Below are 13,534 nucleotides of genomic sequence, written 5' to 3'. Positions count from 1 at the left end.
CATGTTGTTTCAGCTTGGTAGCAACAGGACCAAGACAGCGGAGATGTTTAGCCTCGCGCTTCGATGCTCTTAAGCCGGGTGTACACTACACGGTTTAGCTGGTCCCAGACAAGTTTTTGAGATCGGAGACAAAATCCCCATGTCATTGTCTACTCGGGGCGCGCGGCCGTCACCGACGCTCGTTTTAAATGTGAGCGGGTCAGAGACGCAATCTGAGGGCTAGCGATCTGAGGGCTAGCGATCTCGTCTTTGATCGGTCCCAGACGTCCCACTATTTTCAAACATTTATGATTTTTATCGGCACAAAATCTGCAACGCTCTTGTAGTGTGAGATGTGTGCAACGACAAGTTTTGAGAACGGTGATGAGCAATAGCCAATGAGAGCTTCGCTAGAGAGGAAGCCAGTGAGATGATGACGTTGTTTTGCATCACCCAGGATGTGTAGACTCTCGAGAAGGAGCCATGACTTTCTAGTATGCGTTTGTACTTGCCTTTAACCAACGCCAAAGTGTCAAATCGTTACAGCTCTGAAGTTCACAAGCGATGTTATTCAATTCAAAATGTTGGCTAGATATTTCAACTCTGTATGGCAAGCGTGATTGTCTGACTGAAAATGTTTGAGGCTGCTTTGAGCCACAGCTCGTTGTAGCTACGTTAAATCTAATCACATCATCACATCATTGTTTTGGCGAGACAGCGTGGTATGGAGAATCCTCAAGAACAAGTGAATAATCTTGTGGTCTGTGACCCCCGTCTGTGACCCCCGTCTGTGACCCCCGTCTGTTCCACATCGTTTAGTGTGGGCACCACCACGTTGGCAAGACAACACAACAGGAAAGACGGTGGTTTAATGTGAGAGGTTAGCGATGTTAGGATTTTGAAAGTCATGTAGCGTAAATCCGGCTTTAGTTGTTGCGGAAATTGACCCACTATGCTGTTTACTTTGTGCATCTACATCATATCGCTGAGTCTACCTTTAACATTCATGCCTTGTTGAGCGTTGAACTAAAAGGTTTACTGTGGTTGGCTGCTATACAGATATGCATCACTAATCCCCCTGAGACGCACAGCTCCTACTAATACTACTAATAATACATCACTAATCCCCCTGAGATGCACAGCTCCTACTAATACTACTAATAATACATCACTAATCCCCCTGAGATGCACAGCTCCTACTAATACTACTAATAATACATCACTAATGCCCCTGAGATGCACAGCTCCTACTAATACTACTAATAATACATCACTAATCCCCCTGAGATGCACAGCTCCTACTAATACTACTAATAATACATCACTAATCCCCCTGAGATGCACAGCTCCTACTAATACTACTAATAATACATCACTAATCCCCCTGAGACGCACAGCTCCTAATAATACTACTAATAATACATCACTAATCCCCCTGAGATGCACAGCTCCTAATAATACTACTAATAATACATCACTAATCCCCCTGAGACGCACAGCTCCTACTAATACTACTAATAATACATCACTAATCCCCCTGAGATGCACAGCTCCTACTAATACTACTAATAATACATCACTAATCCCCCTGAGACGCACAGCTCCTACTAATACTACTAATAATACATCACTAATCCCCCTGAGATGCACAGCTCCTACTAATACTACTAATAATACATCACTAATCCCCTTGAGACGCACAGCTCCTACTAATACTACTAATAATACATCACTAATCCCCCTTGAGATGCACAGCTCCTAATAATACTACTAATAATACATCACTAATCCCCCCTGAGACGCACAGCTCCTACTAATACTACTAATAATACATCACTAATCCCCCTTGAGACGCACAGCTCCTACTAATACTACTAATAATACATCACTAATCCCCCTGAGACGCACAGCTCCTACTAATACTACTAATAATACATCACTAATCCCCCTGAGACGCACAGCTCCTACTAATACTACTAATAATACATCACTAATCCACAGTACTGTTGTAACTCTTACCACTGTGATATACAGTGTGCTTTAACAGTGACGAATCGTCAGACTGAACACACTTTGAAGCATAGCAGTATACATTTCAGATCACTATTTTTATTTATTTTTGTTCCAGAAGTGATATGTGAAGAAGCCGCCTTTGTTACCCCTACAATATTGACTCCTGTGGATTTTATTGCACTTGATACCCAGCGATGCTATGATGATGTGAACGCTCTGCCTTGTGAGAAACAACTACAGGTGAGTCTTTCATCTGATCACACAAAGAAACATCATTTTTATTATGACATTTCCACTATTTATTTTGTAATATGGAATCGGGCTGCAAGAAGAAAAAAAAAATGTCTGTGTGAACGTACCGTTTAAAAAATATATTATAGTGATTCTTAAAACAAATAAAATAGCATTCATTACATACTGTATGTAAAATTGTCCAAAAAAACGACCTGAACTCAGGGGTAGACGTAACATACTAAATGAAAATCCGGAATACTGAAATTAGTATGATATGTTACGTTTGGTACGATATGTTATGTTTGGTATGATATGTTACGTTTGGTATGATATGTTACGTTTGGTATGATATGTTACGTTTGGTATGGTATGGTATACATTTGTGGATGTCCATTATCCATTTCGTATGATTTAACAAATGATAATTCGTATGATATGTTACGAATTGCAATTTGTGCAAAAATTTGCAATACCTATGATATTTTACGAATTCCAATTTGTTAGCTAGGTGGCCAATGTTAGCTAGCTGGCTAATGTTAGCAAGGCTAGGGATTAAGGTTAAAGGGTAAAGGTTAACATTATGGGAAGGGTTAGCTAACATTTTACATTTTTAGTCATTTAGCAGACGCTTTTATCCAGAGCGACTTACAGTTAGTGAGTGCATACATTTTCATACTGGCCCCCCGTGGGAAACGAACCCACAACCCTGGCGTTGCAAGCGCCATGCTCTACCAACTGAGCTACAGGGAACTAACATGCTAAGTAGTTGCAAAGTAGCTAAAAAGTAGTAAGTATTTGCAAAGTTTCTAAAATGCAAAAGTTGTCCGTCATGAGATTGGCGGGTGGTCCCGGAATTACAGTTGACATGTGGAACAACGATTTTCTAAAAATAGGATACTTGTGCCTTACAGTCCATTACATGAACAAAGAGTGGGTGCTCGTGGAGAGGGTGCTATTCACCACGGAGTGGGACAGTTCCCAGAGCAAAACTGCAGATAGCAGAAGGCCAGCTACTGTGAAAGAATACTTGTGGGTCTTGTTGACCTCCTCTATCGCTTCAAAGAGGCCACACTCTCCTTGGAGGACAGCAAACGGCTAACTCTTCACCTGGTCATGGTGTGGTTCCAAAGGATAACGCGTCACCTACAGTTGGAGTTGTGGCGTCCGAGAGGAGAAGCCAGCTGGCCAGGCACAGTGGATGACATCCTTTTCTTGCACAGCAATGTGAAGGAATCCCTGTGATGAATGGACTGTTTTTGAAATTATTGTTGTAGTAGCTTTATTTGTTGTCTGTCATTCATAGGCCATATGCAGGCCAGAGGCCTAAACCGTGGTCCTCTGTAGCTCAGCTGGTAGAGCATGGCGCTTGTAACGCCAGGGGTAGTGGGTTCGATCCCCGGGACCACCCCATACGTAAAAAATGTATGCACACGTGACTGTAAGTCGCTTCGGATAAAAGCGTCTGCTAAATGGCATATTAATTGTATTTTGTGGTTGCATGTTCAGTGGAGCCACATCTTAAATGTTATGTTATGTGTGTGTTCCAGGTTACCAGCCACCAGCCTGACGATGATTCTGGTTCTGTTGAACGCTCCAGGACCCAACAGAACCAGAACCGTAGGAACAGTGGGTATGTTGTGAAGCGCGCAGCTGTAAACGTCATTTACACTTGACACGGAAATAAACCATTTCATTCAATCATTCGTTCATCCATTCAGTCATTCATTCATTCATTCATTCATTCATTCATTCATTTAAGCTGTGTTGTTTCTATACTGTGTGTCTTCATGTCTTCACTAATGTGACATGTAGTTAAAATGGAGGCCAGTTTACATGTAGTTAAAATGGAGGCCAGTTTACATGTAGTTAAAATGGAGGCCAGTTTTATACACTAACCAGTCAGGAGGAGGCGCTAGATCCCTCCAGAAATATCTGTAGACAGTTGAGGAAACGTCAACCCTGTGACATGAGGTATCATATTACTGTGTCAGTACTGTTTTTATATAAATTAATCACATTTTCATTGGAAAATGCTTTAAAAAAATAAAATGAAATTAATCACAACATTCCAGTCCAAACCACATATATGTTCCCCTCTTTCACCTTCTGCTGCGATTGTTGTTCCACTACTGTTTTATCATGAGTTATTCTGGAAGATCTAACCAGGTGTGTGTTTCCTGTGTCCACTACTGTTTTATCATGAGTTATTCTGGAAGATCTAACCAGGTGTGTGTTTCCTGTGTCCCAGCTGCTGCTGCTGCTCTGTGGGGGAGAGAGAGGAGAGCAGCACTAACCTGAGGACCTCTGTGCTCCCCCTCTACCTCCTCTCCTGTCCATCCTTCACCTCCCTGCTGTCTGCCCGCATCACCAGAGCCCTGGGAGAGGAGGACAGGAGGCCCAGCGGACTCAGAGATCTTCCCAGCCAGGAAGGCACCGATCTGGGCAGCCCCAGCCCAAGTCCCAGCCCCTCCTCTGGAGACGGATACTTTGAGATGGGTCTGGGGGAGGTAGAGAAGGAGAGGGAGGGAGAGGAGGGGTCCCTGACTGACAAGGTGGAGGTAAAGGGAGAGAACCAGGCCCCAGAGACAGAGGTGTTACGTGTGACCAGAGTCATGTGGTGCCACTGCATCAGGGTTGGTGACGTGGTGGAGCAGAGGTCGGTGTGTGTGGTGCTAACAGATAGTCTGCTGGTGTTGTTCCACTGTCCTAGTCAGCCCTCCACAGCGCCGACCCATCAGCCCCAGAGCCAGCCTCAACACCTTGGCTCCGTCACAGACCAGACCCAGGGCCTGACCCTACAGGTCCTAGCAGATAGCCTGGAGCCAGACCTTGTCCTTCCCTACGACCAGCTAGATTCTCTCCTCTTCGACATCCCAGACACTTGCCTTTCCCTGAGGGTGAGGTCCTCGGACGTCCGCTGGTACCTCTTCTCAGACCCCCAGGGTTTAAAGGAGACCCACTCCCTGCTCTGCTCCCTGGCCAAGCTCCCCTCCTCCTCCCCGTCAGGAGGTCCATCCTCCCCCCAGCAGCTCCTCCAACTGCTCTTCACCTCCTGGGAGTTTGAGGAGAACCAGGACTGTGTGAATGGAGGTTATGCAGCACATCTAGTGGAGACTGCCATGTTGGCTCCCCAGACCAGACAGACCAGCCAGCAGACAACCTCCTCCACCAACCCAACTTCCACTCCTATGAAGACCTCCACCCTCCAAACTCCAACCAACCCCCTTCTCTCTGACATCCTATCCCACGTAGTTCCAGGGGGGGAAAGTGGGGACTCCTCCTGCTGTGTCCCCTGTGTCCTGTTCCTGACCCAGCGCCATCTCTGTGTGCTGAAGGTGGACTTCAAAGCTCTGGCCCGGGGAACCGCCAGAGAGGAACCATCAGACAACCACAATCAGAGGCTCCGCTCCTGCACCAGGCTCACCCGCATCCCCCTGGCCTCCGTGCTGCCCCACCCCAGGCTGAGTGCCCTGTATGGGGCTGGTGCAGGGTCTATCCCTGCCTACTCTCCCCGCTGCCCCCTGCCCTGGCACCACCCCTACCCCAGAGACAGCCATGTAATGGAGCTCCTAGCAGGACAAGAGAGGGTCACGGCGGTGTTCCCCTTGCCTCACGACAGGCTCCGCTTCCAGAGACAGTTCACCCTGCTGCGCTCCGGCCTCAGAGACATTAAGACTGTGGCTTTCCTGCAGGGTGGGAAGGAACACAGCCACAGTGACAGGACGATAAACATATCCACTCCCAATAAGACGAAGAGCACAGACAGGCTGCAGGTTAACAGGTAGATACACACGGACACATAACTGAAGGACAGACTGTCCCATTACTGAAGGACAGACTGTCCCATTACTTACTTATTTATTATTTATTTATTTATATTACTGAAGGACAGACTGTCCCATTACTGAAGGACAGACTGTCCCATATCTGTAGGACAGACTGTCCCATTACTGAAGGACAGACTGTCCCATTAATGAAGGACAGACTGTCCCATTACTGAAGTACAGACTGTCCCATTACTGAAGTACAGACTGTCCCATTACTGAAGGACAGACTGTCCCATTACTGAAGGACAGACTGTCCCATAACTGAAGGACAGACTGTCCCATAACTGAAGGACAGACTGTCCCATTAATGAAGGACAGACTGTCCCATTAATGAAGGACAGACTGTCCCATTACTGAAGGACAGACTGTCCCATTACTGAAGGACAGACTGTCCCATTACTGAAGGACAGACTGTCCCATTACTGAAGGACAGACTGTCCCATTACTGAAGGACAGACTGTCCCATATCTGTAGGACAGACTGTCCCATTAATGAAGGACAGACTGTCCCATTAATGAAGGACAGACTGTCCCATTACTGAAGGACAGACTGTCCCATTACTGAAGGACAGACTGTCCCATTACTGAAGGACAGACTGTCCCATAACTGAAGGACAGACTGTCCCATAACTGAAGGGCAGACTGTCCCATTACTGAAGGACAGACTGTCCCATTACTGAAGGACAGACTGTCCCATTACTAAAGTACAGACTGTCCCATTACTGAAGGACAGACTGTCCCATTAATGAAGGACATACTGTCCCATTAATGAAGGACAGACTGTCCCATACCTGAAGGACAGACTGTCCCATAACTGAAGGACAGACTGTCCCATTATTGAAGGACAGACTGTCCCATTAATGAAGGACATACTGTCCCATTACTGAAGGACATACTGTCCCATTACTGAAGGACATACTGTCCCATTACTGAAGGACAGACTGTCCCATTAATGAAGGACAGACTGTCCCATTACTGAAGGACAGACTGTCCCATTACTGAAGGACAGACTGTCCCATATCTGTAGGACAGACTGTCCCATTACTGAAGGACAGACTGTCCCATTACTGAAGGACAGACTGTCCCATTACTGAAGGACAGACTGTCCCATTACTGAAGGACAGACTGTCCCATTACTGAAGGACAGACTGTCCCATTACTGAAGGACAGACTGTCCCATTACTGAAGGACAGACTGTCCCATTACTGAAGGACAGACTGTCCCATTACTGAAGGACAGACTGTCCCATTACTGAAGGACAGACTGTCCCATTACTGAAGGACAGACTGTCCCATTACTGAAGGACAGACTGTCCCATTAATGAAGGACATACTGTCCCATTAATGAAGGACATACTGTCCCATAACTGAAGGACAGACTGTCCCATTATTGAAGGACAGACTGTCCCATTAATGAAGGACATACTGTCCCATTACTGAAGGACATACTGTCCCATTACTGAAGGACATACTGTCCCATTACTGAAGGACAGACTGTCCCATTACTGAAGGACAGACTGTCCCATTACTGAAGGACAGACTGTCCCATTAATGAAGGACATACTGTCCCATTAATGAAGGACATACTGTCCCATAACTGAAGGACAGACTGTCCCATAACTGAAGGACATACTGTCCCATTACTGAAGGACAGACTGTCCCATTACTGAAGGACAGACTGTCCCATAACTGAAGGACAGACTGTCCCATAACTGAAGGACAGACTGTCCCATTACTGAAGGACAGACTGTCCCATTACTGAAGGACAGACTGTCCCATTACTGAAGGACAGACTGTCCCATAACTGAAGGACAGACTGTACCATTACTGAAGGACAGACTGTCCCATTTTTTAGAGAATAGAAATGTAGCTGAATTGAAATGTTTAGTGAATATAAAAATGTATTCTATTGCTAACAGTTAGCTATCAAGATCGAGGTTCTTCCATTTTTCATGACATATTGTCGCTCTTGCTTCAGGTGACGCTCGGATCCACCTCTATGCGGACGACACCATTTTGTATACATCTGGCCCTTCATTGGACACTGTGTTAACAAACCTCAAACGAGCTTCAATGCCATACAACACTCCTTCAGTAGCCTCCAACTGCTCTTAAACACTAGTAAAACTAAATGCATGCTCTTCAATCGAACGCTGCTTGCACCCGCCCACCCGACTAGAATCACCACTCTCGACGGGTCTGACTTAGAATATGTGGACAACTACAAATATCTAGGTGTCTGGTTAGACTGTAAACTCTCCTTCCAGACTCACATTAAGAATCTCCAATCCAAAGTTAAATCTAGAATCGGCTTCCTATTTCGCAACAAAGCCTCCTTCACTCATGCTGCTAAACATGCCCTCGTAAAACTGACTATCCTACCGATCCTTGACTTCGGCAATGTCATTTACAAAATAGCTTCCAACACTCTACTCAGCAAATTGGATGTAGTCTATCACAGTGCCATCCGTTTTGTCTCCAAAGCCCCATATACTACCCACCACTGTGACCTGTACGCTCTCGTTGGCTGGCCCTCACTACATATTCGTCGTCAAACCCACTGGCTCCAGGCCATCTATAAATCACTGCTAGGCAAATCCCAGTCTTATCTTAGCTCATTGGTCACCATAGTAACACCCACCCGTAGTATGCGTTCCAGCAGGTATATCTCACTGGTCATCCCCAAAGCCAACACCTCCTTTGGCCGCCATTCCTTCCAGTCCTCTGCTGCCAATGACTGGAACGAACTGCAAAAATCTCTGAAGCTGGAGACTCTTATCTCCCTCACTAACTTTAAGCATCAGTTGTCAGAGCACCTTACCGATCACTGCACCTGTACACAGCCCATCTGAAATTAGCCCACCCAACTACCTCATCCCTATATTGTTATTTATTTTGCTCATTTGCACCCCAGTATCTCTATTTCCACATCATCTTTTGCACATCTATCACTCCAGTGTTCATACGAAATTGTAACTATTTTGAACTATAGCCTATTTATTGCCTTACCTCCATAACTTACTACATTCACACACACTGTATATAGATTTTCTGTTATTTTTGACTTTACGTTTTGTTTATTCCATATGTAACTCTGTGTTGTTGTTTTTATCGCACTGCTTTGCTTTATCTTGGCCAGGTCGCAGTTGTAAATGAGAACTTGTTCTCAACTGGCTTACCTGGTTAAATAAAGGTGAAATAAAAATAAAAATAAATATTGTTTCTCTGTCTCTGTCTCTCCATCTAGCCCTCGGGGTGTTCAGCGTCCTCGGCCGTCCCTGTCCCTGTCCTGCCCTACAGACATCCTGGTGGAGAAGCTGACAGGAGACAACCAGGTCCCATCCCACCTGTCCCTGTCCCCAGCCCTGTCCCTCCTTTCTGGGCTCAGGGGACACCAGCTGCTGGGGTTCTTCCACACAAACATTGCGGAGGTAGAGGGAGAGAGACACGCAACACACACACACACACACACACACACACACACACACACAGCTGTATGCACGCAACACACACACACACACACACACACACAGCTGTATGCACGCAACACACATATACACACACACACACACACACACACAGCTGTATGCACACAACACACACACACACACACACACACACACACACAGCTGTATGCACGCAACACACACACACACACACACACACACACAGCTGTATGCACGCAACACACACACACACACACACACACAAACAGACACACACAGGCACAAAAATTGATCGCCGGAAAACGTGACTGGTAAGATTTAAATTTACCAGACATTTTAGAAGTTTACTTGATATCCATATGCATTGGGTGCGTAACCTGATTAGGGCGTCCACCCATGGTGCTCAGAATGACAGAAATCACATTTTAGATTAGCTATGGTAATTCATATTAACAGGAATTAGCCTGTAAAGTTCTTCTACCGACAGGTTTTATTGAAAAGCTTGTCTTCCTCCCTGCTATAAATTATCAATGTAGATCTTTTTTTTTTTTTATTAACTAAACATTCAGTCTAGAAGAACAAGTCTCCTACACAGTGATAAAACAGTAATAAAAAATAATCTAATTTGCAAACGACCTGTCCTATAGGCTATTTAAAGAGGTGTGTCTGTGTGTGCCGGAAGCTGCTGGAGGAAGTGACACTTAACGAGCCTCGCTGGCGATGTGTGATGTCATCATGGGCTGCTGAGCAACTCTGCTGTCCTCAGAACTGGATATTTAATTAAAGGGCAATTCTGGCACTTTTCAACCTCATTCATTATCTCCATTCACCAAAACCAGTGTCTACATACAGTGCATTCAGAAAGTATTCAGACAACTTGACCCTTTTCAACATTTTGTTACGTTACATACAGCCTTATTCTAAAATTGATTAAATAAATCATTTTCTTCATCAATCTGCACACAATACCCCATAATGATAAAGCGAAACAGGTTTTTATATATTTTTGCTAAATACTTTATTTACATAAGCATTCAGACCCTTTGCTATGAGACTCGAAATTGAGCTCCGGTGCATCCTGTTTCCATTGATCATCCTTGAGATGTTTCTACAACTTGATTGGAGTCCACATGTGGTAAATTCAATTGATTGGACATGATTTGGAAAGGCACACACCTGTCTATATAAGGTCCCACAGTTGACAGTGCATGTCAGAGCAAAAACCAAGCCATGAGGTCAAAGGAATTGTCCGTAGAGCTCCGAGACAGGATTGTGTCGAGGCACAGATCTGGGGAAGGGTACCAAAAAATGTCTGCAGCATTGAAGGTCCCCAAGAACACCGTGCCCCTCTTAAATGGAAGAAGTTTGGAACCACCAAGACTCTTCCTAGAGCTGGCCGCCCGGCCAAACTGAGCAATCGGGGGAGAAGGGCCTTGGTCAGGGAGGTGACCAAGAACCCGATGGTCACGCTGACAGAGCTCCAGAGTTCCTCTGTGGAGATGGGAGAGCCTTCCAGAAGGGCAACCATCTCTGCAGCACTCCACCAATCAGGCCTTTATGGTAAAGTGGCCAGACGGAAGCCACTCCTCAGTAAAAGGCACATGACAGCCCGCTTGGAGTTTGCCGAAGGGCACCTAAAGGACTCTCAGACCATGAGAAACAAGATTGAACTCTTTGGACTAAATGCCAAGCATCACGTCTGGAGGAAACCCGGCACCATCCCTACGGTGAAGCATGGTGGTGGCAGCATCATGCTGTGGGGATGTTTTTCAGCGGCAGGGACTGGGAGACTAGTCAGGATCAAGGGAAAGATGAACGGAGCGAAGTACAGAGAGATCCTTGATGAAAACCTGCTCCAGAGCGCTCAGGACCTGAGACTGGGGCAAAGGTTCACCTTCCAACAGGACAACGACCCTAAGCACACAGCCAAGACAACGCAGGAGTGGCTTCGGGACAAGTCTCTGAATGTTCTTGAGTGGCCCAGCCAGAGCCCGGACTTGAACCCGATCTAACATCTCTGGAGAGACCTGAAAATAGCTGTGCAGCGACGCTCCCCATCCAACCTGACAGAGCTTGAGAGGATCTGTAGAGAAGAATGGGAGAAACTCCCCAAATACAAGTGTGCCAAGCTTGTAGCGTCATACCCAAGAAGACTTGAGTCTGTAATCGCTGCCAAAGGTGCTTCAACAAAGTACTGAGTAAAGGGTCTGAATACTTATGTAAATATGATATTTCGGTTATTATTTTTGTTTATAGATTTGCAAAAATTTCTAAACCTGTTTTTGCTTTGTCACTATGGGGTATTGTGTGGAGTTGATGAGGGGAAAAAACTATTGGATCCATTTTAGAATAAGGCTGTAACGTAACAAAAAGTCAAGGGGTCTGAATACTTTCAGAATGTACTGTATGTGAAAACAGCAAATTTTTATGATCTGGTTGAATAGATAAGAACAAAGGTCCTAAAAATGAGATGTTTAAAGGGGATGGTGTGTGCCTGTGATGTCTATGAGATGTTTAAAGGGGATGGTGTGTGCCTGTGATGTCTATGAGATGTTTAAAGGGGATGGTGTGTGCCTGTGATGTCTGAGATGTTTAAAGGGGATGGTGTGTGCCTGTGATGTCTATGAGATGTTTAAAGGGGATGGTGTGTGCCTGTGATGTCTGAGATGTTTAAAGGGGATGGTGTGTGCCTGTGATGTCTATGAGATGTTTAAAGGGGATGGTGTGTGCCTGTGATGTCTATGAGATGTTTAAAGGGGATGGTGTGTGCCTGTGATGTCTATGAGATGTTTAAAGGGGATGGTGTGTGCCTGTGATGTCTATGAGATGTTTAAAGGGGATGGTGTGTGCCTGTGATGTCTGAGATGTTTAAAGGGGATGGTGTGTGCCTGTGATGTCTATGAGATGTTTAAAGGGGATGGTGTGCGCCTGTGATGTCTATGAGATGTTTAAAGGGGATGGTGTGTGCCTGTGATGTCTGAGATGTTTAAAGGGGATGGTGTGTGCCTGTGATGTCTATGAGATGTTTAAAGGGATGGTGTGCGCCTGTGATGTCTGAGATGTTTAAAGGGGATGGTGTGCGCCTGTGATGTCTATGAGATGTTTAAAGGGGATGGTGTGCGCCTGTGATGTCTATGAGATGTTTAAAGGGGATGGTGTGCGCCTGTGATGTCTGAGATGTTTAAAGGGGATGGTGTGTGCCTGTGATGTCTATGAGATGTTTAAAGGGGATGGTGTGTGCCTGTGATGTCTATTAGATGTTTAAAGGGGATGGTGTGTGCCTGTGACGTCTATGAGATGTTTAAAGGGGATGGTGTGTGCCTGTGATGTCTGAGATGTTTAAAGGGGATGGTGTGTGCCTGTGATGTCTGAGATGTTTAAAGGGGATGGTGTGCGCCTGTGATGTCAATGAGATGTTTAAAGGGGATGGTGTGCGCCTGTGATGTCTATGAGATGTTTAAAGGGGATGGTGTGTGCCTGTGATGTCTGAGATGTTTAAAGGGGATGGTGTGTGCCTGTGATGTCTGAGATGTTTAAAGGGGATGGTGTGTGCCTGTGATGTCTATGAGATGTTTAAAGGGGATGGTGTGTGCCTGTGATGTCTGAGATGTTTAAAGGGGATGGTGTGTGCCTGTGATGTCTGAGATGTTTAAAGGGGATGGTGTGCGCCTGTGATGTTTAAAGGGGATGTTTAAAGGGGATGGTGTGTGCCTGTGATGTCTATGAGATGTTTAAAGGGGATGTTTAAAGGGGATGGTCTGTGCCTGTGATGTCTGAGATGTTTAAAGGGGATGGTGTGTGCCTGTGATGTCTATGAGATGTTTAAAGGGGATGTTTAAAGGGGATGTTTAAAGGGGATGGCCTGTGTGTGTTTCCATCAGGAAGAGGAGGAGGAGCTACAGCACATCCTGTGGTCATCGGTGGTTTTTTATAAGTCACCTGACGTCGAGGCCACTTCCTGTGTCATGCTCTCTACCAAAGCCCTCTACTTCCTGCTGGACGACTCTGCCTCCACGCTCAACGACCAATCACGTAAG

At 45.6% G+C, this 13,534-nt stretch overlaps 1 protein-coding gene across 6 annotated transcripts in view; it reads left to right on the top strand.

The window, feature by feature from the left end:
- Window positions 1-13,534, top strand: part of nisch (nischarin) — a 46,958-nt gene that overhangs the window by 17,907 nt on the left and 15,517 nt on the right. For 3 of the 6 annotated variants that reach the window (XM_041891818.2, XM_041891817.2, XM_041891819.2), the window contains exons 14-18: window positions 2,108-2,232; window positions 3,774-3,856; window positions 4,475-6,007; window positions 9,299-9,482; window positions 13,379-13,529. In XM_041891818.2, coding sequence (XP_041747752.2) covers window positions 2,108-2,232; window positions 3,774-3,856; window positions 4,475-6,007; window positions 9,299-9,482; window positions 13,379-13,529 — 2,076 coding nt within the window. Of the gene's footprint in view, window positions 1-2,107; window positions 2,233-3,773; window positions 3,857-4,474; window positions 6,008-9,298; window positions 9,483-13,378; window positions 13,530-13,534 lie in introns of those variants that run through there. The other 3 variants (XM_041891820.2, XM_041891822.2, XM_041891821.2) reach the window with 3 other exon arrangements.

This window comes from Coregonus clupeaformis, chromosome 12 (genome assembly GCF_020615455.1).
Source record: "Coregonus clupeaformis isolate EN_2021a chromosome 12, ASM2061545v1, whole genome shotgun sequence".
Classification (NCBI taxonomy): domain Eukaryota; kingdom Metazoa; phylum Chordata; class Actinopteri; order Salmoniformes; family Salmonidae; genus Coregonus; species Coregonus clupeaformis.
This window is presented reverse-complemented; position numbering and strand designations above follow the sequence as displayed.